The sequence below is a fragment of the Channa argus genome, chromosome 1 (genome assembly GCF_033026475.1).
Source record: "Channa argus isolate prfri chromosome 1, Channa argus male v1.0, whole genome shotgun sequence".
Taxonomy (NCBI): domain Eukaryota; kingdom Metazoa; phylum Chordata; class Actinopteri; order Anabantiformes; family Channidae; genus Channa; species Channa argus.
The window spans coordinates 27643172-27670849 of NC_090197.1; the positions used below are offsets into that span (position 1 = coordinate 27643172).

The 27678-nt window shown below is 38.8% G+C and overlaps 1 protein-coding gene across 8 annotated transcripts; it reads left to right on the forward strand.

Moving 5' to 3' along the window:
* The first annotated feature begins 1370 nt into the window (after positions 1 to 1370).
* On the forward strand, positions 1371 to 27645 carry si:dkeyp-121d4.3 (uncharacterized). Of its 8 annotated transcripts, none has more exons than XM_067511169.1 (21): positions 1371 to 2439; positions 2539 to 2589; positions 3021 to 3211; positions 3444 to 3486; positions 3859 to 3984; positions 4235 to 4342; positions 4418 to 4636; positions 5642 to 5788; positions 6439 to 6705; positions 7383 to 7601; positions 8122 to 8268; positions 8350 to 8604; positions 8741 to 8917; positions 9016 to 9264; positions 9681 to 9785; positions 10077 to 10214; positions 12569 to 12688; positions 13124 to 13161; positions 13332 to 15771; positions 16150 to 16261; positions 27509 to 27645. In XM_067511169.1, exons 1-21 carry the CDS (start codon positions 1681 to 1683, stop codon positions 27613 to 27615), a joined length of 6018 nt encoding a protein of 2005 aa, XP_067367270.1. In that variant the 5' UTR covers positions 1371 to 1680; the 3' UTR covers positions 27616 to 27645. The 8 variants fall into 8 exon arrangements, with proteins under 8 accessions (XP_067367270.1, XP_067367243.1, XP_067367296.1 ...); XM_067511142.1 differs by lacking the exon at positions 27509 to 27645 and adding an exon at positions 23400 to 26966; XM_067511195.1 differs by lacking the exon at positions 27509 to 27645 and adding an exon at positions 25080 to 26966.
* Positions 27646 to 27678: the final 33 nt, after the last annotated feature.

Genomic DNA, 27678 nt, shown 5'->3' on the forward strand with positions numbered 1-27678 from the left:
CTAACTCAAACGGAAAGTTCTATGGACAATCAAAGCAAAGAGTCAAATAGGAAATGGGCTAAGTGACACAAAGATCCAAAGCAAAGTTCTTCAGCTCAGTGGTCTCATGATGGTGATACGAGCTGCCAACTCCTTTCTGATATTCAAAAAGCTCTCCCACCACTTCCTCTTCACTTAATTAAAAATACTTGGGAGACAAACATTTCTTTGCACTGTGCTTGGTTTTTCCTTGACATAGAACTTTTTAAATTGTTTGGTCTGTTAATTTACTGAATATAGGAGCTGATTAGTTAAAGGAAAAACACATGGGTGATCAAGACCAGGGCTTCTCAAGGATGTCTACTCTGCTTGTTTTCCAACAAATTCTGCATGATACAATCTTAGATGAGGGGTGTGTTGGGGCAAGACAAAGTGAATAGGTGTCTTCCAGCTTCTCATTGACAACACACCTGATCTAGGTGATTAGCAGTGGGAGGTGCAGGGGTCCTTGTACCCCCTAGATTATACAAAGCAGAACAGGTGTAAAAGTGAACAGAAGTACTGTACTGTTATAGGTATTTAAACCACACATTATACTCAAGCATCTTGTACTAAACGTTTCAACTAAATAACGAGCTTAAGAAAGTCAGATATAGTGGATAAAAATAATACAATTTTCATCCAAAATGTGGAGTTTTATATGTATAGTAACAGTTAAATTTAAATATTTAAGTTTGAATTTTGTATGTTACTTAACTAGTGCTTTTTATTGAAGTCTAAGTAGCAAACCACCATTGTAGAAAGATCATCCTGCTAAAGTACTATTTGATAACCGAAGATAGTGTTTTTTGATGATCAGATTGTTAATCCAGCATTTAAATTTTTCACCTTGGAGGAATTAACTCAGGAATTATAAATTTTTAAAGTTTTTTAAAATTATAATATTTATATTTGTTAGTATTGTTGTTGTTAATAAAGTGAGCGAAAACAGCCTTTTGTTCTACAACTCTGAAATCAGAAAAGGCTTAGTGTTATTTTAATATTGTGAAACTTTGATTTAAAAAATAATTGGTAACTAAAACTGTTTAGAAGGTGGTGAAGTAACATACAAGGGAAATACTCCAGCAGCGTAGATCAGTGGCTTTTGGCTTGTCCCTTAAGAAGTCGCCACAGCGGAATGTGTTCCGTATGTTTACTTTCCATTTTGTCCTGGCTCGGGTCCGGCGCCAGGGTGGCCCTTGGTGAGGTGGGATTCATTGGGTGGGCATTTCGCATCGCATCTAACCCAATGCTCTACCACGGAATTACTAGGACCCCCAAATACTTCAGTGGCATAAACGTTGTAATTTGCTGTTGCAGTTCCACCTTTGACCTGATGGAAGCGCCATATCCTCTAAACCATTAAACGTAGAAGAAGATCGAAATCGCACCACATCTTTTGGTGTGTGCACGGGTTTCAGCCTTAAATTGTTAAATTCCTCATAAACTATTTGAATCTACATAAATTCATAGACTATTTGGGAAGATAAAACTAAAACAATAGAAGAAAAACTTAATCGTTGAGTTGTTCATGCGTTTCATTTCTAAACTCGGGATTGTTTTGTTGCTTAGCAGCTAACTCGGTGTAGCCAGTTAGCTTCCTGGCCCGGCGGCAACTCAGCCATTTGTCGCAGGTTTGAGCTTCTGTGGCCTGGGCAGGGAATGGGGCGAGGAGGGGGTCCGACGAGGGGCCGACCTCCACTTGTGCCGCCGGGTGATGACGGACTTCCATTTGACTTACGACCACCGGGATGGGGCCCACCTCCGCCTGGAGGCTGGGGCCCTCCGCCTCTTGATGGATGGCCTCCGCCGCCGGATGAATGGGGGCCTCCACCCCCCGAGGGATGGGGTCCTCCGCCACCTGATGGCTGGGGGCCACCACCTCCTGGTGGATGGGGACCAAGAGGACTTCCGCCCCCTGGTTGGGGACCTAGAGGACCACCACCGTCAGGATGGGGGCCTCATCCCGATGACTGGATTACTCCAGACGACTGGAGACCCCCACACCCCGATGACTGGAGACCCCCACACCCCGATGACTGGAGACCCCCACACCCCGATGACTGGAGACCCCCACACCCTGACGATTGGAGACCCCCACACCCACACGATTGGAGACCTGCACATCCCGATGACTGGGGACCCGACAGGCCTCTCCACCCTCATGGTTGGGGACATCCGGGCTGGGGTCCAGAAGGACCACCTGAGCCGTGGGGACCCGAGCACGGTCCACCCGGACCAGTACCACCTGTAGCACCGCCAGCCCTGCCCCCACCGGCCATGCCCCCACCTGCTCCTGTGGGAATTCCTCCTCCAGACCCTGCAGCCTTCGGATCGGTGGCCGTACCTCCAGTTCCCCCTCCAGGTGTAGTCCCTCCATTCGGGTTCCCGGCCTTCCCTCCACCTGGCTGGACCGAAGAGGTGGGCAGCTGTTGGACCTTGTCATTGACACATTAGACCTATGATAATTGTTTAGCTTTGGGAAAAATTTAATAATGTTAACTCCTCCGTGATTTTCAGCCTGTTGCAGAGGAACCTATGCCGAACCCACCCCCAGATCAGCCCGAGTGGGTGAGTACAAACAGGTTTTCTATGGCAAGCAAATGTCAGATACTCACTAACTGCATGATGGATTGAATGTGTGCAAAACCCAAAAACAGGGCTGACTTCTTTAATCCAGGAGCAAAAAGTGTGGAAAACATTTTAGTGCTGCAGCACCTGCTCTGCTCTTTTCATTTCCATTTGTTCGACAGTATTAACTAACTGTGAGCCACTGAGTTTGAAATGGCTTCTCTTGTCATTTAAATCCCTCAATATCCTCAGATTTTAATGAGGATCTGTGAGTTTTTCCTTTTGCTGCATTTTTGTGTCAACCTGAAGCTAAAACAGTGCATTTCTTAGTCAGCCTTTTCTGACACCACCTGTTTATTTATGTTATTACAACACATCATGTTGATTATTACAGTGGCCTGTAGTGGAATTATAAATCTCACATTTTCTAGATCAAAGCCCTGATTTCAGCTCCGAGCACGGAGTCAGCTCCAGGTGAGACTAAAAAATCTTCGGATGAGTCGGCTGCTGCCACCAAAACACCTACTGCAGACCCCGTCCCTGCTCCGAAACCTAAACCCAAACCTGACACCACCAAGATTGCCAAAGCTCTTGGGTTGCTGGGAAAACGCACATTTGAAAAGTGAGTGTTTTTCAAAATGTGGAGCTCAGCAGAGCAACAGGACCAGTTGTATCAGATCATCTGTGATAACACTGGTGTCAATCTGAATGTGATAGAAATCTGTCAGATCAAATTGATTACAGTACACTGAGCAGTTCTACAAACTGCTCAGTTCTACAAACTGCTCAGTAGTAGGTCCCTGTGTTTTTTTCTGTGGTGTTTGTTGTTGAGAACAGTTTGTTTGTGTCTTCAGGCCTCCTCCAGGGCGGTCAACGGGGATCATCTCATTCATTGGGGTAAGAAACTAACAGCTGATGCTGGCAAAGTTTCTGCTGGTCACTGTAGAGACACATCTGAGTCATCTGTACCCTCTTTACACATTACATACATTTGAAGTTTTATAATAATAATCACACAATAGTAGGAACATTTTAAATACTATTTACACATTCACAAGTGTTTTTTAGAATTCAGGTAGAGATGTGAGCTGGGCCTCAGTTAAAAATGTTTAAAAGCTATGTTTAGTCCCTGCTTTCACCGGTTGATGAGTTTTGATTACGTTTGTTGGCCCTATGGTGCGGAAGACTCTGGACCTGTCTCTCCACCTCTGTCAGATGTTGTCTGAAATCTTTCTGTATGTTGAGTGAAGGTTTGTGTTTGCTCCTCAGCCAACATTTGGCTACATTGAGAGAGAAGATCTGGAGAAGTTTACCTTTAGCTTCGATGCCTTCTTTGGAAATCCCAAAGCCATGACTCCTGGGGTCAGAGTTCACTTCACCGCCTGCAAGGAGAAGGTAAGACCCCTCCTTCCATTTTTCTGTGTGTCCTCCTACAAATACCATAGGAGTCTGATAACAGCACAGGGAATCAGATGGAAAGATCAAGTTTTACTTAAACTTATTAGAGTGAGGGAATCAATAAAACAGGTGGGCAAATATATTTGGGTGGCCCATGCTGGTATATTGTAGGTCACACAGGTTAAAATATCATAAAATAATATGAATGTGTGTGAGAGAGAAAGCTGTCGTTGCTTGTGTATCTAAGCAGAACAGTCTGATTGCAACGGATGTGAAGGTGGCTCCAGGTGGAACTGAGAATGTGGACACAGATATTTACGAGGCTGTGGTTAGCCAGGCCATTGTGGAGCCTCAGGTTAGTTTAAACTTTTTTCTGGACCTTGCTGTTTGTCTTGTTCTCTGTCATTGACCCTGTACATTTTTGCTGCAGCCTGGGGAGCGTCAGTACCCGGGTCAGGTTCATGTGACCATCGGGCCACTGAGGACCAACCTGACATTTGAGAGGAAGGACAGCACTGTTACACTCCTGAAGAATGATCAGGTGCTCATCAACCTGCTAACTGACATCGTCACAGAGAAAAGGAGAGCCACCAACATCAGACCCAAAATCCCTGCAACTTTCAACCACACCAACGAAACCAGAGTGAAGGTCTGAGCTGCTCCGTTCACCTTTAAACACTCAGCTTTAACAACTAGGAAAATGTTTCAGCTTTAATGATAAATGGAAAACTTCCATGTTGTACCATGAACAGCAGCATCTTCATTGTTCCTTTCTCTCTTCACCATACGTACACAAAATCTGATACACTCATCTGCTTATGAGGCAGCGTCACTATACGAGATAAAACCATCAGACTGTCAGTTGCAGAATCTTCGCTCAATTGTCAGGGACCGAGCAGGTAGACACACGACACAGATATTATATTTCAAAGAATAGTGGGTTTTTATTTACCCAAAATGCAAAACATACAAAGAAATTTTAATTACTAACAAAATTGGGCCCTATAACTTGTCAACAAATAATGGCTAAGCTTAAAATATTAAAAACTGAACTACAAGTTCTAACCATGAACAAAGACAAAACTGACATAACCTGAGTGTGCACAAGGGGCAATATATACACCGGCTGTCCAAACCAATATGAGACAAATGGGTAGAGATTATTGTGACTAAACAAATTATAAACACACACTAGACAGTTTGCAAACTTTCTCAGATTTATACAAAAACAATAATAAAAACTAATAATAATGAACAAAGGTTTAAATGACCTATAACAACCAAAGAAGCACTTTCCCCATATTTTCCCCTCCCTGCATTCAAAGGGACATTTAGTATAGTCTGGGCCCAGTAGGAAGTATTTAAGGTTGATGAGGGTCTCAATCCAATCTTTTGATTGGATGGCCAGCACACCCAGACCAGCAGAACTGTAACTCAAAAATTCAACTACTTAATTTACGTATTTACAATACAAAATTAATCAAATATGAATAATAAAAACAAATAAACCCAATAGTTACATTAATAGTTTATAGTAACAATCAAATGTGCTGCTTTCATTTGATTATGAAAACTCAAACTTAATAGTGGGAAGAAATTGGATTTTCTTATGTCTTTGAATTTGTGTTGTTTTATTCTTTTGGTGTGTCTGCAGGGTGTCATCATCAGCCTGAAAGACAACGAAGGTGTTATCAAGTCTGACGAAGAGGCCGAGCTTCCCTTCGACGTCAAAGAAAACTTTAGCGACGTCGAGTTCACCACTGAGGACATCAACGAGGAGGTCGAGTTCACTGTTCTCATGGTGAGGAGTCTGCTCAGGGTTAATTTTTACTTTAAGTCTCAGCATTATGTTTAGTTTTTGCCCCTTAACAAAAGAAGAAAATATGGTCACCTGGTATTGAACATATTTTTATCATTCATTTAAATTCTTCTTTTGTTTTTGTTCTTCGATTGTTTAGTTCATAAAGTGTGAAGAAACTGCAAAAAATGACGTAAAATTACTTGTTTTATCTAATCAGCTGTTCACTCAGTAAAAACTCAAACCTCATAACTGAGTGAACTTAACACTGATGACAAAAAAACTACACCAAAAGATCACTTTATAGTAATATTTAACCAGGTTTGTCAAACAGAAATTTTTCCTAAACCAGATGTTGGTAAAGTCAGGAGTAAATATCCTGAATATCCAGTTCATCTAAAAGAAAAAGATTCGATCACAACAAAAACAAGTGCCGATTTTAAGCCTTATTTTCACATTTGTATTTTACTGTTATTCTGTAATTGTTCTTTGGGACTTCCACAGCTTCCACGCTGCTGTTTGTCTCTTATCTAGAGAAAAACTGAAAACTGAATTAATAATATAATTTTTATAATTAAAAAACAATATAATTTTTTTTCTACTGAGTTGTATCAAGTTGTTTAGCTTCAATCTTTTCGTTCTGTTACTGTCAGATGAGGACAGGAAAGCGGGCAATCAGGATTCAGCGAGTGAAGGAACCTCTCCTCCTGACGCTCTGCACCGCCGCTGCAGCTGCAGCTGCCGTTGTATCCACCACTGATGATCCTAAGACCAAAAGCAACACCAGCGATGAGGAGGACAGCTCCCCATTGCACCAGCCCAGAGCAAAGAACAAAGCCAAGCTGGACTTGGGGGCCACCATGAGACTGGACCCGGAGCTGTACGAGGGCATTGTAAGCCAGCCCATCATCGAACCCACGGTGAGTAAAAGGAATTGTCTCAGTTTCATCCGGAGTTAAAAAGATTCAGACTCAGTCTCGGTCTCAGAGCCAAGTATTTAGGCTCAAATCTCTGATGGCAGTTGAACTAGGTGACTCTGGTATCACAAAAAAATTTAAAAATGTGTATTTATGAACAGTTTATCAAACACCTGCTGAAGACACAGAACAGAGATGTGCAGATAAATAAACACAAATTCGAGAACAAGTTTAGGATGGCCTTAGAAATTTCTTACAATATGAGGGCTTCTTGATTATGAGAATACTGCATGTCCATTTATTAAGGCCTGTGACTAGGGCTGGGCTGTAAGGCAAAAAGTTTTTATTTTTCTACTTAAAGGCCGCCGTTATGGTTAAACCTTTGTCTTTAAACAGATTGAGAACATGACAAACTGACTGCAAATTAAAATTTGTATTAATTAATTCTAAACTTAATATATTGTCATAAATCCTTTCGCATTAAACCAGTAAACAGAAATTCATGATGGGGCATGAATGTATGTTGTAGCTAAACAAGATGGCAACAGATATAAAAGATTTGTATTGCCCAGCTCCTCCCGTCATGGTGTGTGAACCAACCAAGAGTTTAAAAGGAAACTGAATATTGGTTGCTGATCAAAATAAAATGCCTACCATACTAATTCTTTCTCCATCTTTAGGCGACCTTGCCTGGTTACCCGGGTCAGATCCATGCCAACATCGGCCCTGTCAGGACCAACGTAACTTTTGACCACCGAGACTGTGATGTGACACTGCTGAAGAATGATCATGTGTTGATCAACCTGCTTGTGGATATCGTAACAAGGAAGAGGAGAGCAGCCAACATTAAACCTAAAATCCCCTTCACCTTCAGCTACACTAAAGAGAAGAGAGAAATGGTAACGATCACCATCACATTACAATACACAGCGTAATCAGTGTAACACCAACACAATTCAGCATTGAGACAATGGCCCCTCACCCCTCCTACAAAATCCAAGATACAAAAGAAAGTACACAAAATAAGTGAAGACAGCATCGTCTAACTGAGTGGTTCCCAACCCCGGTCCTCGGGAAACCCCTACTGTGCTTCTATCAATTATCACTACCCAACTTGTGCTCTTGTTTTAGTTTCTTTCAGCTTCTGATCAACTGAACACACTTGATCCTGTTTTTTTTGTTTGTTTTGTTTTTTGACATTTGGCTCATTTTAAATTTGATGACAACAAAAGGCTCCAATGGTAATGTATTTGTATCAGAAATGTTTTTGTTTTCTTTATCATTCAGTGGCTGTTGCATGGATTTAAAGGAAACCCGATACAGAACCCAGATGTGTCACATGTGAGATGCTCCTTGAATGTCATGCGTAAATTCTGCTGTATTAAGAACACTCATCAAATGTCTTGTGGTGTCTTCCAGGGCATCATCACCTGTCTGGGTCCAGAAGAAGGCATTGTCAACTCTGAGGAGCATGGCGAGCTTCCCTTTGACGTCTGCGAAAACTTCAGCGACACAGAGTTTGCCTCTAGTGACATCCACAAGGAGGTGGAGTTCACTACAACCATGGTGAGTCTAACAGAGACCTGCTGACACACACGTGGAAAGAGAGTTTTACTTTCTGATGTCGTCCCTTTCCTTTCCCACCAGGTGAAGTCAAAGAAGAGAGCAATCAGGCTGAGACGGACAAAGAGGTTCGAGGACAAAATCCTGGAGGAGCAGAAGAAACGGGAGGAGGAAGAGAAGAAGAAGAAGCGGGAGGAGGAGGAAAAGAGGAGACAGGAGGAGCAGGAGAGGAAGCAATTCGAGCAGGAGGAGAGGAAGAAAAAAGAAGAGGAGGAAAAGGAGGCAGAGAGAAAGAAGAAGGAAGAGGTGGCAGTGGCGCTGTCAGCGGCTAGAGACAAGGTAATAAATGCATGGAGATGTGTTTTATGTTTCAGTGAATCACAGATCTGTTCTCAACCCAAAGAATTTCCTAATAAGTGCTTTTTACCTTTATGAATGAACCAAGTGACTGCTCACTGTTTTTGTCATCCTGCAGTGGACCCCATTTGGCTTCATATTAAGAGACCCCAACTCACTGGATGACATCAGCAAGGAGCGATTTGAAGGCACCGTCCTCAGAGCCATCTCCAAATATCCTCGTAAGGAGATCAAGAAGGAGCCGGATCAGAAGAAAGGAGGTTCCACAGGGGCTGGACAGATGCTCTTTGGGCAGGTAGAATAACATCTGAATTGGTTCTGGATAGGGTATTGGAGAAATTTAGTAGAATTAAAATGCTTTGCCATAAATGATATTTTTTTGTTTTCTTGAAGGTCAAAATTAAAGTAGAGAAAATGGATGAAGATGAGAAAGAAGCAGCAGATCCTAAGGGAGGAGAGGTGGGAAGGTTAGAGCTGAAAAAGGAGGAGGAGGAAATGAAGAAGGATGATGGGGGTGGAGCTGCAACCAAAACAGAGCCAGAGATGGGTCGATTGGTGATGACCATTGACGGTCAACAGAAACAACTTTCTTTTGGTCCTAAAGACCTGATGACCACGGCCACCATGCTGGATGGAGACAAGGTGAGAGCATGATTCTTCAACATGCTTTAAACACAGAGAGCCATGAGATACAGGATGATAGACTTCGGGACAGTAGACAACAGGAAGCAAGGGTTGCTAAACAAGCTTTTTGTGGTAACTGGTGCACACCTTCAAAACACCTCCTAAAACTTGTGGCATAAAGCATATAAGATCTAAACAATAAACAAGCTTAGACCAATAAATACGATTCAATGTATGGGAAACATCAGTATAATATATTTAGTCATGTAACATTGCAAAAAAGTATTATTTGTAGGCCTAAAAATAAGATTAGAAACATAAGGAGCTAAACTACATCCTCCAAAAACTCCACAATCACCCAGCATTAACTGAACTTTTTTGTCTTCACGAAGAAGGATTTTTAAGTAATTTATGACCTAAACTTATCCATGAAGGTGCGCTTCAATATCGCCACGCATCGGGAGACGAAAGAGGAACGAGCAACGTTTGTTGAAATTCTGCCTGACTCCTTCGAAGAGTCTACAGAACAACGTAGACATGTAAGACTTTTAAGCATTTACTTACATTTTCTTTCATGCCGTTAACTGATCGTGAACAGTCATTCCACAAAGGTCCTACTCGAGGAATAAAACCATGGTCATTGTGGTTTCGTTATATGCATCTTAACTACTTCACTAGAAGTCGCCCTCATAACGTAAACCTTTTATCTGAGAGTCTAAATGGAAGTGGCTGTAGAACCATAAGAAACAAGATAAAATGTTCATCCAAACACCGAACAAATGAAACTCTAGATGTAATTGTATGTTTTAATGTGATGTTTTTGTAACCAGGGCATTGTAATTGAGTTCTCTGAGGACTCAGGGCTCATTAAGTGTTCTCAGAACCCTCAGCTCTACTTCCACATGTCAGAGGTTATCGAGAAGAAGAAACTGGAGCTGAACGAGAAGGTCGAATTTAGCGTTGTCCCTGTGAGTCCTGCCACATTTCTTTTATCCCTTTCATTAGTTTTATTTTTGTCTATTTGCCGAATTTTGGTGAATTGTGGTTTAAGTTGCTTGGTTTAAAATAAGGTATTAAGTCAGCTCAGTAAAAGCAAGTAGGCCAACCCATTTAAAACAAAGTTGATTTCTGCCAAGTTTTTGGAGTAACCACCTTCCAATTGTCTTCGCATGTGTTTTAAAACACTGTTTAGCCACTAATTCAAGAATCTAATACTTTTTTAAAACATGATTCAAAGGTTTGCTACAAAGTTACCTTATGAAAACAGACTAAATGATGTAATACAAGCTTAACCCAAGATTTTAAATATGTTTTACATCCCCACTTCAGTTTTTAGTCTTTTAAAATAGTGAGTGTACATTTCAAGTGGTTATTAATAAATCATTTGATAATAAGTCATATGATACTAACATCATAGGTCAACAGTTATTTTTTTCCCTTTTAGTCCTTTCAGATTTGTATCTTGAACCCACCTTATTTGACAGCAGGAAGAGCTTCACCCAGATAGTTTGTAAAGTTTACTTTAACGTTTACATTTAGTCATTTTGCAGACGCTTTTATCCAAAGTGATTTGCAGTCATGCAAAAGTTACTACCCCCTTTTTTTAATAATGGCAAAAAGAGTAAATCTGCTCTTTAAACCTAACATCATAATGTTGTACATTCAGCTGATAAAACGTTTGTAAATCATGCCAAGTTACAATTTAATTTTCATTATTTTAATATAAGGTGTAAAACCTGAATAAAAACAGAATGCAACGATTTGCAAATCTCCACAAACCATATTTAATTCACAATAGAACATAAACAACATATCAGATTTACAAACAGATATTTTACCATTTCATAGAAAATATTATATTATTTAATTAATAGCTCATTTTGAATTTGATGGCAGCACAAATTCAAAAATATTGGAACAGGGTGATGTTGACATCTGGGAAGTTGCTGGAGTTCAAGGAGAGGAATGTTGTGCCATTATTGTCTGATGCAGGATGCTATCTGCTCAACAGTCCTGGGCCTTTGTTGCCAGATTTTTAGTTTTATGATGCGCCAATTGTTTTCTGTTAGTTAAAGTTCTGGACTGCAGCCAGACCAGTTCCGCACTTGGACTCTTCTCTTGCAAGGCCATGCTGTTATGATGGATGCAGTATGTGGTTTTGCATTGTCTTGCTGAAATATGCAAGGCCTTCCCTGAAAGAGACAACATCTGGATGGGAGCATTCATCTGACCACAGAAATCAATTCAGAACACATTATGCCTAGATAATTTTAAATGAGCTTTGGCCCAGAGAACTCTACAGTGTTTCTGGATCGTGTTCACATATGGATTCTTCTTTGCATGATACAGCTTTAACTTACATTTGTGGATTGCACAGTGAACTGTGTTCAAAGACGGTTATTTCTGAAAGTGTTGCTGAACCCATTCGGTGATGTCCATGCCTGTTTTATATGCAGTGCTGTCTGAGGGCCAAAAGATGACGTACATCCAGCTTTGACCTTTGGCCTTGTCCCTTGTGCACGGAGATTCCTCCTGATTCTCTGAATCTTTTGATGATTTTATATATTTTAGATGGAGGCATCTTCAAAGTCTTCACAATTTTGTATTGAGCAACATTTTTCTGGAATTGTTGTGTTTGTTTTTTACTTTGTCAAAGATTGGTGAACCTCAGTCCATCTTTACATTCAAGAGGCTCTGCCTCTCTGAAAAGCTCCTTTTATACTGTTACGCTACTGACCTGTTCACCTGATTAGTGGTCAAATATTCCTCCAATTGTTTTGTTTTTTGCAGCAATTACTTTGACAATTGTACCTTTTATGTTGCGGCCAAATTCAAAATTGAAACTTTTCCATGAAATAGTAAAATGTCTCAGTTACATCTTCCGATATGTTTTTTATTTTCTATTGTGAACAAAGTATGGGTTGACGAGATTTGCAAATCACTGCATTCTGTTTTTACACATTGTCCCAACTTTTCCGGACAATTGGGGTTGTAATATCTAATTGTGCATTACAAATTCTGTAACAAAAACAATTCAAAATAAGAGGGTATTAACTTTTGCATATCTGTACAAGTGACCTACAAAGTAAGCAAAAAAATTAAGTCAAAAGTAAAACATTACGGCACAATGCTATGAGAAGAAGAAGCAGAAGTGCAAGATAAACAGAAGTATTTTCAGCTAGTCTGCAGTTTTAGTCCAAGCATTCTAAAAGAATACATAGGATTTGGCACTCAATAAAATCTAGTGTCCTTTGGTTGTACAATGTATTTTAGTTTTTTTCACATTTCTGAGTGAAAACATGTCTCTGATTGTTTTTCAAAGCACGAAACAGCAGAAGGGGGGAACCAGGCCATCAGAATTAAACGTTACACAGAGAGCGTTTTCCTCCCTGTTCGGAAACTTGGAGGTGTCGGGGCAAACAAGGGAAAGGTAAAGAGGACTGTGAGTTTATGAAATGAAGAACTAATTATTATTATAATTATTTATTTATTTATTTTTTATTAAATTTTGAGTGTCTGGACTTAACACATGTAAAAGTACAGAATTCAGACTTGGCAAAGACTCCTAAACTATTTTTGTGCACTATTTAGTGTTTTTTTTTTGTTTGTTTTTTTGTTTTTAGGCTTTTGATATACATGTGTTTCTTTTGCATATTAATATTTATAAGCAGTTTGTACTACATTATGCAACTTATGTGACATTTTAGTAAAGGAACAGTCTGTCACAGAAAAATTTGCGCATCTAAGGTTAAGCCGTACTAGTACTTGAACTGAGATTCCACCATCTGCTCTGAGTGCATTTATAACAAACCCTAAATTGATTTCACATTAGTAATAACTTTTCTAACATGTACGTTATTGTGTTTGTACTCTTTAGATGACCATCAAGCTGACAAAGCCTTCAGAAGACACTGAGTGAGTTATGAATGGTCTAATAGGTTTTCTCAAAAGTTTTTGTTCTTAAATAAATTAAACATTGAACTATTTTTACATTTAACTAAATGATTTATTCTACATTGGTATCTATATTGGACATATAGACACACAAATTAATAAGCAAAACACCTGCTTGTTTTACATTTAAGGAAGGAAAAACCAGAGACAGACAAGCTGAAGGCAGTGGTGAAAAATCTTAGATCCCAGGACAACAAGACCAGTATTGGCAGACGGGATTGCAGTGTGACTCGACGCAGATACGGCCGCAGCAGTAGCAGAAGTAGGAGCAGGAGTCTAAGTAGGAGTAGGGCTAGGAGTAGGAGTAAAAGCAGGAGCAGAAGTCCACCCAGAGACCAGTTTGGGCGTGTCATCAAAAGGAGGCGTAGCATCAGCATTGAGAAAGAGCGTAAAAACTGCAGGTACAAGCGAAGTCGAGATCACTCACACAGACACACCAGAAGCCGCAGCAGGAGTCGCAGCCGAAGCCCCAGCCAAAGCAAGAGCTCCAGCAGGAGCCGCAGCAGGAGTAGGGAAAGGAGCAAGGACAGGAACAGGAAGAGGAAGAGTAAAATCAGCAGAGACTGTGAAGAAAGTCTCAAGAGGAGGAGGGAACTGAGCCCTCTTCCCAGACGTGGCGGAATAATGGATGATGAGCTTGCAAGAAAGAAGCGAGAGCTTGAGGAGCTAAATGAGATGATTGCCTACAAAAAGTCACTGGTAGACATTGACCCTCGAGGACTTGACCCTGGACAGAGGACCTGCATAGACTATGACCATGGTAGGATTGCTGTACCACTCACAGAGTACAAACCAGTCCGGTCCATCCTGAAGAAACGAACTGAGGGACCAGAGTACCACCATCGTCCTTATGACGATCCTTATTATGACCGCCCGTACAGTCCTTATCACGATCGGCGATACAGTGACCGCTACAGTGATCCATACACCAGCCGTCCCTATGCTGATCTTCCTTATGGTGACCGTCCTTATGAAAGCCATCTCTATGGTGAACCTCGCTATGTTGGCCCATCTTCCACCCGTCGTTACACTGATCGCTACGATGTGTATGATGAACCCTATGACGACCGTTACTGTGACCCAGCATATGGGGACAGACCATATGATGATCCATATTGTCCTGTAAAACAAAGCCATACCCCTGAACCCCATGGTTCCTCACCTTCTTCACAATCAAGCCATGTTCCTACATCTACCCAACCTCCTTTGACACATGCTACTGCCACTATATCTTCTCAACCTCCTTTCAGACCTCCTTCTCCTATTGAATCACCTCCTAAAAGCCCTTCTCCCAAACTTAAGAACACACCACATCAGTCCCCTCCAGCTGAGAAACCACCCTTGGATCGTTTCCTTGACATGCTTAATAAAAAAGTAGATGCTGAAAAAAAATCTGAACCGATTGTTAATGATGACCTTCTGCCTCATGAGAGGGCACTTCAAGATGGTAGAGGCTTCTCTCGGATTGTAGGATTGGCTCAGGAGCAACTCAGCAGCAGTCTAACTATTGAAGGGAAAAATAAACCACTAAGCCCTAACCAGTGCTCAGTAGAGAGAACATGTGAGGAACCAAAGAGCACAACAGAACCATATGACAAGATCCAGAGTCTACTCCGTACAATTGGCCTGAAACTGAGTACAGGAGATATATCAAAACTGGCAAGCCGGGCCCAAGAAAAAATCTATAGTCCAAAATCCTCTTCCACAGAAAGAGATATTTTGTCATCTCCAAGAGAAGAACTGCAAACAAGTAGAACTGGTTCAATAGAATCAGATCACATTCATTCCCCCTCCCCTGCCAGGTCCTCCAGCTTGGAGCCCCTCAGTATACATAAAGCTGTCTCACAGTATGAAGGATTCCTGGATCCACAGGAGTTGGAGACACTAAAGAAGGCGCAACAGCTGCAAAGTCTTACCAAAAATATGGCAGGTACTCCATTAACTGTTCCTCCTCCGAAACCCCCTCCTGGTCCTCCACCTACTCACTACCAACATCCACTTCCACCAGACAACTGGCCACTCGGTGTCCCCACCCAAATTCCGCCAGCACAGAGCTCAACGACCCCCAATATGGGCACTCCAGCACCTGTTCAACCACCTCAGCGATTTGGACCCCTGGGACCTCCACCTGGTCCGCCTCCTGGGCCTCCTCCACGGCGTCCTGGACAGCCTCCTACAGGCCTTCATCCCGGTCCTCTATCCCAACACCCTTCTGGACAGCCTCCTTTCACTCCACCATCTAGTCCCTCAGTCTTACCTTTTATTGGTCAGTCTCCTACAGTTCAGCCTCCAAGCTGTTCTGGTGTTTTGCAGGCTTCAACTGCTGCAGTGACGATAACCCCAGCTTTATCACCACCAGTAACATCAGGTTCTGCAAGTGTTGACCAAACAGCAATATCTACAACTGTGGCCAGATGCCTTAAGGTCATAGAGACGGTGAAATCACTGGCTGTGCAACCACCAGCTAAACCAGTTAAATCAGTCCAGTTTAGTTTACCCATGGAGTCTCCATCAGTATCCAGTCTTTTAGTAGAGACAGACGACGACGTAAAGACCAAGCAGAAGGAGAAGGTATGATCACAGTGGCACTGCTGTGTATGTTTCTGTAAAGTATAAGTAAATGCATAATGTAAAAAAAAAAATAGAATTGAGTGAACCTGCTTGAAAGGCTAAAAACTGGTTTAGTGCAGTAATAAGAAAGTTGTTGTTTTTGATAAAGTTCAAAAGAACTTCTTGTAGTCTACTGACGAACACATGTAAATTCTTCTTGTTTTGCGACATTTATTTAAGGATTTGTATCTGTTTTCACTTACCAAAATGGTATGTTCCCCACAGATAATAATTTGCTTTGCCTATCTAGGTTAAGTAAAAATCCAAGAAATAATAGAGGTGTAGGCTGCATGGGACAAATCCTTGGCAGGGTATTTTGACAAAGTGTTTATGTTGCAGTTGGATTTGTATAACCAGAAGATCATGGAAAAAAGGGAGCAGCAGTTCCAGGAAATGTTAGCCCGCAAGAAACAAGGAGAAAGGAGCAAGGATGGCACACTACTCTCCCCAGGTATCTCAATTTGTTAAATTCACATATCAAAATCTTGAATTACTGAGCTTATGACTTTATCATTTAGTTCAGCAATGTTGTTAGTGCTTCAGAGACATAAATTAATTTTAAAGTCATTTTATTTCAATGGCTGCATGCTTTTCATATTAATTTTAGGCCTAAGCAAAGAAGGTATAAATGCCTTGTTTTTGTTTGGTTGTTTTTTTTACCTAGACAGATACTTTCTACAGGTAAAAAAAAGCTTCATTTTCGCACATGGTTACTTAGGCTTTGGTGGCAAGACAAGAGATACTTATGTCGAAAGATGGACATAGAAACTTTAAAAGAAAACATGGTAAAAAGTTAACATGAATGATGTATCACTTAAATGTAAGTTTTATCTGGATCTATCTGAAGGATACCTATGATAATAAAGGCCTAATTAGCCCTGCTTAGAACTTGTGGTAGAGATCAGTTTAGTAATAAGTTAGATATGTCTCTGTGTAAATACAGTTGGTATAGAAAAGAATCACCCCTTGGAATTTTATTTTCTTTGCCAATCTTCTATAATATCTGTACGTTTTGTGGTTTGGTTTGGTTTTGTCTTCATAGTGTAGTTTTTGTCCAGTATACTGATTCACCAGTAACTAGACCTTCCAGATCCATGTGTATTCATACTACAATCCAGATTCAGTACACTCCGGTAAGCTCAATTTAACTAACTTTGTGACTTTGGAAAACACCACTGATGATTTAAGTGAGTTAAATTAAAGGTGTTTTTTATTTAGCGATAAGTATTTTTTGAAAAAAATTGTCAAAAAAACTAAATTAAATTGAGCACAATTTAGTGTGGTAAAAAAAAAGTTGAAAACTTTGAAGGGGGTCATTCTTATCTATACCTGGTGTATGTACTTGCGTTCTCACCGTAGATAGACGCAAGATAAGGACTGTTTAGGAAGTCAGCATAGGGATTTATTAAGTCATCATAGATTCATAATAAGACATGGATGTCTGGCTCGTTATCATAGTGTATCTTTACTGACTTCGTGATAGATGATCCCAGCAGCAAGGTCTGTCCTAGTTATGCCTTTGCAGGCTCATAACACATAAACATGCCTAGCAACTCTTGTGTTCTCCCACTAGCATCACCACATGCATCATTAAGAAGTTGCTGTCTCATTGGAATCTGCAGAGATACCGCTACACTCTGACACCGAACCCCAAAGCTGATTTTATACTTACCTAGATGTCATGAGTGCATTGCAGTGGTAACAAGTTTGGTCCTTTTGCCATACACTTTAGCTGAGCCTAGTGGTTCATCTCAGCGATCAAGAAAAGAAGCCAGCTGCAATCCCAACTCCACAAAGTATCTTTTTAATCTTCATATTGTGATTTCGTTATGTATAATTGTAGTGAACCAGAAAGTCTATAGAAAGAGTCCAGAGATCACTGTATGAACAGATGAGATTATGAAAGGTTTAAGATCTTAGTGTAGGTGTTAGGTTATGTATATTTTGAATTATAGAACTAATAGTCCTAATACGCAAGTCTCAGAGGTAATATAAATTTTATGTTTTATAGTACTTGGTAAAAGTAACAAAGTTAACAAATCTGAAAGTGACCTCCAGGCACTTAATACTAGTTTATGAACCTGTCCATACTCAGTTCTTGATACAGTAGACACATTTTTAGGGATGTCCCAATACCATTTTTTTCAAGTACTAAATTATGTGCTTCTAGTATGAGTTATTGCTGTGCAGTTAAGCTGACGACACTACAGATCCAAATAGGAATAAGGACACACCTGAATATTAGGACTTTCAAAAACTCAACAGTTCACATTTGAACACTTCCTGCTCGCTCTAACAGATTTCAAGTCTGTGATAATCTAAAAGGAGATGACTGGAAGTTCTTAGGTAAACAAATCTGCAAATCCTGCAATTAGAAATTCACATTGTTCTTCTGCCAAAGCAAATACGGCAATGACCAGTGTTAAATAAAGGAGAGTAACATTCACTAAAAAGAACAAAAAGAAATAAAAAGACTTAACAACTCACCTATTTAAGGTGATATTCGCAGACAACACAGACTGTTGAGTCCACAGACGAACATGTAGGTAAAATAACCGTGTAAAACAAAATGTACGTACAACATACATCACGTACATTTCTATATGCTGTAGATCTACCTCGGTTATTGTTGATGTTGTCATAAAATAAGTTTAAAATAATCTTGAAAAATGGTATTTGGACATATCTATAAATATTATACAGTTTCAAAGAATGGTATGGATACGGTACCTAACACTAGTTGTTTCCTAGACATGTATTTACAGTGCTGCCTTTAAAACAAGGTTGTGTTACAAGGTTGGGGTAAGTAATTTCTAGCATAAATCCAGTTACACTCAGTGGTTACTTAGTGGGTACAACTTCCCATTTCTACACGCATCTTTGTGAGTCTCGAAGGGATGAGTCTCACACTAGTGTTTCAATGCAACCAGTGCTAATTGCAAGGATGAGAATGTGTTTTGTTTTTGGGATGGAACCAAAATAATTAATGATTAATCTTCATTTTGTAATGATGAAGATGGCATTCCTGTAGGCCTTTTTTCTGTTTCAAATAGTTTATACTAATATGAACAAACCAATATTAACTCTACAGTTGCCATAAATTGGATACATTAAATTTAACTAGTTCATGTTCATTTCTCTGACATCCCACCCTAGAAAATTGAGTTTTCAGAAGATTCATGTTTCATAGGCAGGGTGGGTTAAGGAAGGGGGAAGAAGCTAACACCTTCTGTGAATTATATTGACTATTGAGTATCTCTTAACACAACCTAAATGCAACTGACCTATGTTCTGTACAGTCCTTGCACTGAACCTTGGTGGGGAGGTAGAATGAGGGGGAGAGCTAGTGGCTTAGAATGTAGCGATGTGCAGTAATGGAACAAAGCATGTGTTGCTTATGGTCACTTTGTAAGCGGTGACGCTTATGTTGACGTTAATTGTTTGCCAAATAATCTGTTAAGTTTATCACTATCAGAAAAAAATTGCACATTCATGATCAACACTAGTACCTGATGCTAGAAGTTGTACTTCCACAGTGACCACTGAGTGTGAGCACTGTATAGCTTGCTTAAAATGTAACCGCTAAGTTCTGATTTGGTCTACTGTTTTAAAAAGTAAAGTCAGCTATCAACGTGGTACTTGTTGCTGTTTAAATAAAACTAGAATCGACTTCAGCTTTCCAGGAACATCTCTTTAAGAGAAGAACCAAGACAGGACAAACCCTACTAAGTGCTCAGAGTGTACTACTGTTTGTAGTACTAAAATGTAGCGTGTAGGCATGTAATACTTAGGTGGTACTAGTCATTTTAGCTCAAAGTTGTTTTGCAGCTCTCCTGTCAACATGCTATGTAGCTGACATTGTCTGCTACAGAGAAGACACGAAATGCATTCTCTACTTAAGATTTCATGAAGATTATGTTTTGTCCCGTCCGAGGCTAACTACATGAGGAGCACATCTGGTCAGGTTAGTTAAGATGGTTTTTACAGACATGGCTGAAATAGTCCAGGACACAGTCTAGTACGCATAGCTTAGATGTAAACATCTACAGTTATATTGCTAGAACCAAATGTACGAGCCATTCTAAGAGTAACGTAACCACAAGAATATTAAGTAAACAGGTTTTTGTCTAGAAGCTAGTCTGTGAATTTTAGGATTGGTTTTGGACAGGACCTTCACGTTAAGCAAAATTACATGGCAATTTCACATCATTCCAGTTTTTTTGCGCTTTCATACAGCTGTGACTTTGAGCTTTCAAGTAAGCAAAGAGAACATAAATCCTTTATTAATTTTTAGAAAAACTACAAAATAAAAATCTAAGCCTTGTTAATGAAAGTCTTAAGTCCTTGACTTTCTACATTAACCCATTGCTTGTCTTGGCATAATTAATCTGTTAAACATTGAAGCTCTGCAGGTTTCATAGATGTTTTTTGTTTTTTTTATTAAATTGTTATTTTTATTATTTGCATTTAATTTTTTTACACAGCATAATGAATATTGTAGTTTTGACAGGGGTAAGGTTTTGAGCCATATCTTAGAAATGCTGTTCCATATCTTCTGTAAATCCCGAAAAGTAATATTTTAAAATAATTTTCAGACAACTTTCAGACAAGATTGTTGTATTTCTCAAGCAGAGCTCTTTCTTCAAGCATTACATAAATAAAATAAATTAATACAAAGAGAAATGCAGGATTTGGGTTTAATTTTCAAGAATGAAATTTTATATAATTTTAATTTGTTGTAAAATTAAAAACAAAAAATTGCCAGAAGGTAAAATGCTTTTACTTAACCTGTCTTGTGTGTGCAATTTGCAAGGAGTGGTGTTCTGCACTCTCCAAACAGAATCCAAGATCTAATTTATGAACAAAAAGTTCCAATTGTGTTTTTGTTCTTCTGACTTTGAATCCGAGTTCACGTAAACAAGTCGCCTTACACAAGGCTACATTAGAATCATGGAATTTATAGCCAATGACAAAGGTCATGGCTGAGGCACAGAGGTAAGGTTCGCATTTCTGAAGACAATTCTGCATCACTGACTTCATTTCTAAGTTGATTGCGGATAGGCAGTAGCCAATTATTCTGTTTATACAAACCAAAAATCTAATTTGTTTTGCGCGCATGTGTGTGCGTTTCCCATTTCCCACAGCTGAACTAGCTTCCTTTAGTTTGTTAAACTAATGTTAGCTCAAGAAGCTAACATAGAAAGCTTTTACTATGGGGACAGGGGCTTTTAATCAATTACCTTTTAGCTTTAGAACTGTAAGATGCAATTTGTAGTCATTAAAGCTAACTGGCCAAACGGATACCTGCCAGCAGTAAATGGTGTACTTCTTAATGTTTTTGTTATGAATTTATGAATAATTACTGAAAATGTAAATGATTATAAACTCAATTGAAGTTATAAACGTAACTGCGATTCTTGGACAGGAACTCCCTTTTTCCTTTTAATTCAATTTAACTATTTGTTCCGAAAGCTAATTTAGAGAACTTGTGGGATTATTGAGGGGTAATTTGGATAAAAATGTTAGCATTAGAAATTTCAAGCATGACTTACAGGTTGTCTCATCAGTACGGTAAGTGGTCAACCCTATACCTAACATCAAGGGATATCGCCAATTTTGAATATTACAGATTAATTCTAAACATAATTTTATAGGAATATAAAACCGCAGCTTGAATAAAAGAACTTTATACACTTTTTATGACTTCAAACCACTATAATTATACCACGTGTATATAATCCGTATAGTATGTACAACTAAAGTATATTATCCCTAATACCTTTTTAATATTTGTTCATCAGACCTGATTTTAACAAGTATGAACTGGAAATACTGTATGATGTATATTCAGATTGTTTCAGATTATTTTTTCTGTTGTATCTTCAAATCGGCCCAAAGTGAGACTGAAAACACAAACTGACAATGTTATATCTTTGTCTAAAGAATTTAGTTTGCAGTTCCATTACAAACTTCTCTCACTTTTGCACATGTACATTCATTGTGATTTTTCTCACACACTTGTCAAGCCCCATTTTTGTCCTTTAGTATACTGCTCAGGTAATTTTCATTCATATACCACAGTCCCATAAATGTTCATGTGATGGACAACTAGACAACCATTTTAGAGCTGTTTAGTTTAGACTAAAGTAAGAATGAGTCCAGTATGGACTCAGAGATTGGAACTGGATATTATTTAATGTTAATGATTAAATAATATCAAGATTTTACCCAGACCATAATTTCTAAGTTAGTGAGCCACAACTCATAAAGGACGATTTTTAAGCTGTTTCAACCCAGTGCACTTTAACATTGTTAACTTGAGAATTTAATTATTTGCATGCATGAACTTAGGCCATATTTTAAATCTAATTCCATTTCCTGTCTCTCAATGAATTATTGGACTCTTGATAAACTTCAGACCATAACAGATTAACAGATTTGTTACAGATTTGTTAGAATATGACAACTGTGTTGAACAATTGAATTATTCATAATATTGTATTTGTATTTTTATATTAGATGTTAAATATCCGTTTATTTTAGTGCTTTGATGCTGCATGGTGTGTTCTGATATACACTTCCAGCACTGGCAGTTGTGTTGAGTTTTCACATTGTTAGCTAGGGATATGATATAAATACACAGCTAAAAATGTTCAATTCAGATTTATTTATTTATTTATTTTTGTGACTCAGGAATGTTTAAAATGGAACTAAAGGGGTACATTGCAGAATGTTTATTTTGTTGACTCTGAAGGTAGGTGATCATTTTAATATCTTCATTGCACAGATTAATCACGCTGTAAGTTTTAAGTTATATAAAATGGCAGAAAGTTGTCTGACACAACCATCACTCAAATTAAACCAAATATAGTGCATAGATACTATTACATTACAAGCTTTTCTTTTTGTTACAAGTAGTGTTTTTTGTTTGTTCCTTTCTTTCTTTATTTGTTTTACATTAGTATATCTTGCTGTGGTTATTGCTACAACGAGAAAACTATAGTTTTATAGTATACGTAAACTGTGAGTAAAGTTAATCAATTCCTACTTTTGTAAATTAAATGATGGGTGATATAGTGAGCTAGAAAGCTTTAACAAATAAGGTGTCCCCAATCACCGTAAACAGCACAAAGTCAGCAATGGGGGGCAAAAATGTCTACATGGAAAAAAAACTTGCTAAGTGGGCAATTTTGCCCACAGTTGATACAAAATAGTAAATGGAGGTTTTTCCTTTTATAAATGTGTGGGCTGGTTTCATAAAGCTCAACTGGCATTAGGCTGTCAGTCACAATTCACATATTGTAGATGTCAGAGTAAAATGGACATCTTCTTGTGTTCTTACAGGAGATCTAGAGTTTAACAACAATGGACATGCCAGAGACGTATTTGTACAGTTGTTAAGTTCATATTGATAACAGTATTTAAGAGCAACACAAATAAAAGTTTACACACGTCTAATGAGATCTTTATTAAACCTGCCCAAGAAAGAATGCCAAGTCATAGCTTCAGAGGTGTGATGAGATAGTAGAGGATAATGTAGTGTTAAACATGCTTTATACCTTAAAAATGTATTCTGTTAAAATTTTTAGGAAAGCCAATCAGGAGTGAGCCCAAGAATGTTTGGATTTGTGGTCATTCTCTTGTATACTGGGCTGAATCACGGGCCAAGTCTCCTGAGGTAGGTATGCAGCTGGGCATGGATCCCAGCAAGGTGACCATTTGGTGGAAAGGCATCCAGGGCATGACATGGTCCCAGCTTCTGCCCCAGCTCCACCAGCTGAAGGTCACCTGGCCCAACCCAGACGTCCTAATTATACACCTAGGTGGCAACGATCTGAGTACCGACAGCCCCACAGACCTGCTAGCCTCTGTCAAGAAGGACTTGACTTCCATGAGGAGCATCTTTCCACAGTGCGTTCTTGTGTGGTCAAACATCCTCCCTCGGAGGGTGTGGCGCCATTCGGCTGACAGTCACGAAGTCGATCTGGTCCGAACCACGGTAAATCGCAGAATCCAGAACATCATCTCAGAGCTGGGTGGCACCTCACTAACCCACGAGAATATTCGGTGTGGCTCAAATATGGGTCTGTATCGTGCCGACGGTGTCCATCTGTCCCCAAAAGGCATCGACATTTTCAATCTGAACCTTCAAGACTTTCTGGAGAAGTGGGAGGTGGAGGTGAATAAGGCCTTCGAGAAAAGCGAAGGTGTATGAGTTATTTCTGTCATTTTATGTGGCTTATATTTTTGACAATAGCTAGGCAGTCGTAATCATTTAAATAAATCAAAGACTATTCACATTCATGAAATGCAAAGTGTCCAGGGGTGGTTGTAGACTAATTTACCATAAGAATAAGTTATAGCTTTAGCTCTTATCCTTGCAAAGTCTTCATCAGACTTAAATAGTATCATTGAACCGCTGTTGTAGTTTATTGTCCAATAGGAAGATACACTATACTATAACCAGTTACTGATATCCTTTTGAAATAGTAATGCTGTTAATATGCACATTTTAATGAAATGTTTATCAATTAACCTTATGACAAAGTTAGTTTTCTTCCATTCGTTATTGCAGGTACATGTGATTAAAAGAAATTTGAAAATTAACATGACTTTGTTTTCTCTTTTGGTTGAACATTTTTTTGTATTTAGTGATGGGCAATATGACTCGGTGTGATGTGGTAAATATGTCCAAATGTTGTTACAGTGATGTTTATTATTGCAGATTACAGGTTAATAACTGCAGAATTTTTTTTCATCCAATTTTGTTTTTAATACATTGTCCAGCGGTTCTTTCCTTCTCCAGATTTACTCAGAGTTAAAAGGCAAGAGTCATGACATGAGGTTTCTGTCTTTTTTAACAGAATCAAAGAAATGATGGTCATAATTGTCATAATTAAAAACATTTTTGAAATGTTACCATTTGCATATTGTCAGTTTAGTACAGTGTATGTTAAACAAGTGCAGCTTGTTTTTTGTGCAATGAAAAGGTTGTTTATATAAATTTACCCCCTCCCCCCAAATGTAAATAATTACATTTTGTAGCCTTCTTGTCCTGACCTCAGCACTTTGTCTCACACTCACTATCAAACAGTTATAAAGTTCTGCTATATAAAATACCTAATAACATGATATGTTAATTATTTTTATATAATTATTGGAAAATTGTTAATGTAATGGTTACTGTCCTCACTTCATTCTCCACTGAAGTGTCCAAGCTGTGTTATACCTGTTGGCGCCGACCAGGTGAGTCTTTGTGTTCTCTGCAGATTGCTGTGGAAATGGAGCTCAGGATGACTCGAGGACCCAGCAGGTGAACTGAACACCAGCAAAACCACCAGACACCTCTGTTTATCAGCTGCTGCAGCACCACACTGATTTAAAGAAATCAGAAAAAAATATTTTTAAGCTTTAAGCTTTTTGTCCACATCACAGCCACAGGAAACCACATTATCAAAACTCAATGGGATCTGTTCATAAAAAGCTGAAAATGTTCCAATCATATCTTAATCTTTGGTTTTTTTAAATATTTTTATCAGTCAGAATTGTATGTACTATCCCAGTGAACTTAAAGGAGAAAATTAGACTATTCATCTGGCTGTTTAGTCGTTAACAATGTGCAAAAAGATCTTGACTACCTAATTAAACACCAGGATCCTCTAAAAGTGCCCTGATTAAGCCAGTATTTAATTTTTTTTATGGCTATAATGTAACATTTTTGTTCATGTTTCCTCCATGAGGAGCCAAAGTATAATTCAAAACTTGCTCATGAAGCCTTTAGGATGATTTGCAAATAGTTTTACTTTTTTTTTGATATGTTGAACTTGTTGGGAGCCCTGGGGGCAAAATGGGTCGTTGGGCCCTTACCAATCCCAGATACTCTACATTTATGGGCAATAAATGTAGCATTTCTGTGCTTAAAATCTACCTGGCTCCAGCTTTGTGAACAATTAAAAACATGTATGTAATGAATAGAAACTAATTTTATTGGGAAATATAGATTAAAGATGAGAGTAAAGGTAAGAAAAGACCAATCTGGCAGGAATTTCTTTTTTGGGGTCGTCATGTTAGTATTTGGCTGTTTTTAGCCTTATATTTTATGGTTGTACAGAATGTTTGCATATAATAATATATAACTTCCCTTTAAAGCTCTAACAACACCAACATGAAATAGTAGTGACTGACAAAGTTTTCAGTTTGACACCAACGCTTGTTTCAGCCCTACAGTAAAAGGGGAGCACATCACTGTAGTTAGAACCTGCATTAAAATCTCTGTGCCATAATCATTATCTTTTTTCAATGTAACATTGGAAATGTGCTGTGTCCAAGTGCTGCTTATGAAAACTACCATATAAACATACTTTTACTTTTGCACACTGTGTGTGATGCCATAAAATAATTCCATAAAGCAATAAATAATGCTACAACTTTATTAACTACGTTACATGTTTTGCCATAATTACCTTAGTATTGTTCAAACTCAGTTTTTTACTTGTAGGTACTTGAAGTAAAATGATAATCTGCTTAGTCCATTTATTTGAGTAAAAGTTTTGTCTACAAGTGGTACTTGTAGTCAAGTCTTGAATTTGTGTACTTCTACCACCTCTGTACACAGTGCATTACATGTTCCTGTGTAGCTGCTCACAGTGGCCATGCAGACCCATGTCCATGAAAGAAAATGTCCACCTTCAGGGGCAAGTGGGGAGTTTTTTTATATTTATTTTATTTTTTTTTCACCTATTACTTTCAGACTGGTTTCCATAATTGCAGTTATGTGACAAAAGTACACTGTGTCACAGGCAGACAAAGTCCTACATAGCTTTTTGTCAGGTGTCACACCTGGACAGACATCTATAAAAAGAAAATGAACCGTCTTTTGTAACAGCTGTTGATGATGCCAAGCAAAAATGTTCCATAGTGTATCTTATTATTTCAATATTAGACAAATTTTTCAGAATGTGTATAAATGTTTTGGTTTTCATACCGTTCATCAGTATCAGCTACTTATACGTGTCTATCAGTCCAAAGAAAGATCCTTGCTCAGTGAAAGACAAAGCAAATCAGGCACTTTCAGGCATATGGTTGGGCACTCATTGTCTAAATAAATACTGTGCAATGTAAGAAAATTAGTTCTTTAATAAAATCTGTTAAATGAATCCAACCTTGTTTTTTTCCATCATTTTCTGGTTTAAATGTAAAACAGTTTTCATAACCTTTGTGGTTGAACCTTCAAATTATTTTTCCCAGTTTAATACACCTTCACATTTTACACCTTAAAATGATGAAATTTCACATTTTGTTGTTTAGATTTGTCATTATTGTGAATAGAGATTTGGGACAGTGAGACAGAAAACTTTATTTATTTATACGTTATTTTGCTTTCGAGCACATCAGGAGGACATTATGACTTTTTTAGAAAACTGTTTAAAACTAATTGGAAACTCATTTTGTGTGTACTTCTATTTTATTTTTTATTTTTTGTGATGATGTTTATGGCGGCTCATGTTTTATCTCTTTTTCTATCTGGTTCTTTTGTGTCTATATTTTCTCTTTTTATGATGAATGTGTCGTTTTACCGTTTCTGTTTTTGTCATCGTCCTCTGTGTTCTGTACCCTCTCGGCTTGTCGTATTTGTACCACAGTCTTCCTGCAGGCGGCAGCAGCAGTTCACTCACATCTGCCCGTCTGTTTCTCTCAGCAGCAGAAGAAGAGGCAGATCTGCTGCAGACGGAGACTGGTTGGCGTTGCGGAGAAATTTTAAGATACAATTTCAACAAAGGCGTCACACGTATAGTAAAGGTTTAGCAGGCCTCTGCTTTGCAGTAAATAAACGCTGGAGACCTCAGCTGGTTGACCAGAAAACCTCTG

Excerpts from the sequence above, each read along its gene's own strand:
- si:dkeyp-121d4.3 (XM_067511142.1), top strand. The coding sequence starts at position 1,681 with ATGGGGCGAGGAGGGGGTCCGACGAGGGGCCGACCTCCACTTGTGCCG. Across the intron at positions 3,985-4,234 it reads TCACCGCCTGCAAGGAGAAG|CAGAACAGTCTGATTGCAAC; the intron begins GTAAGACCCCTC and ends TGTGTATCTAAG. Across the intron at positions 15,772-16,149 it reads AGACCAAGCAGAAGGAGAAG|TTGGATTTGTATAACCAGAA; the intron begins GTATGATCACAG and ends TTTATGTTGCAG.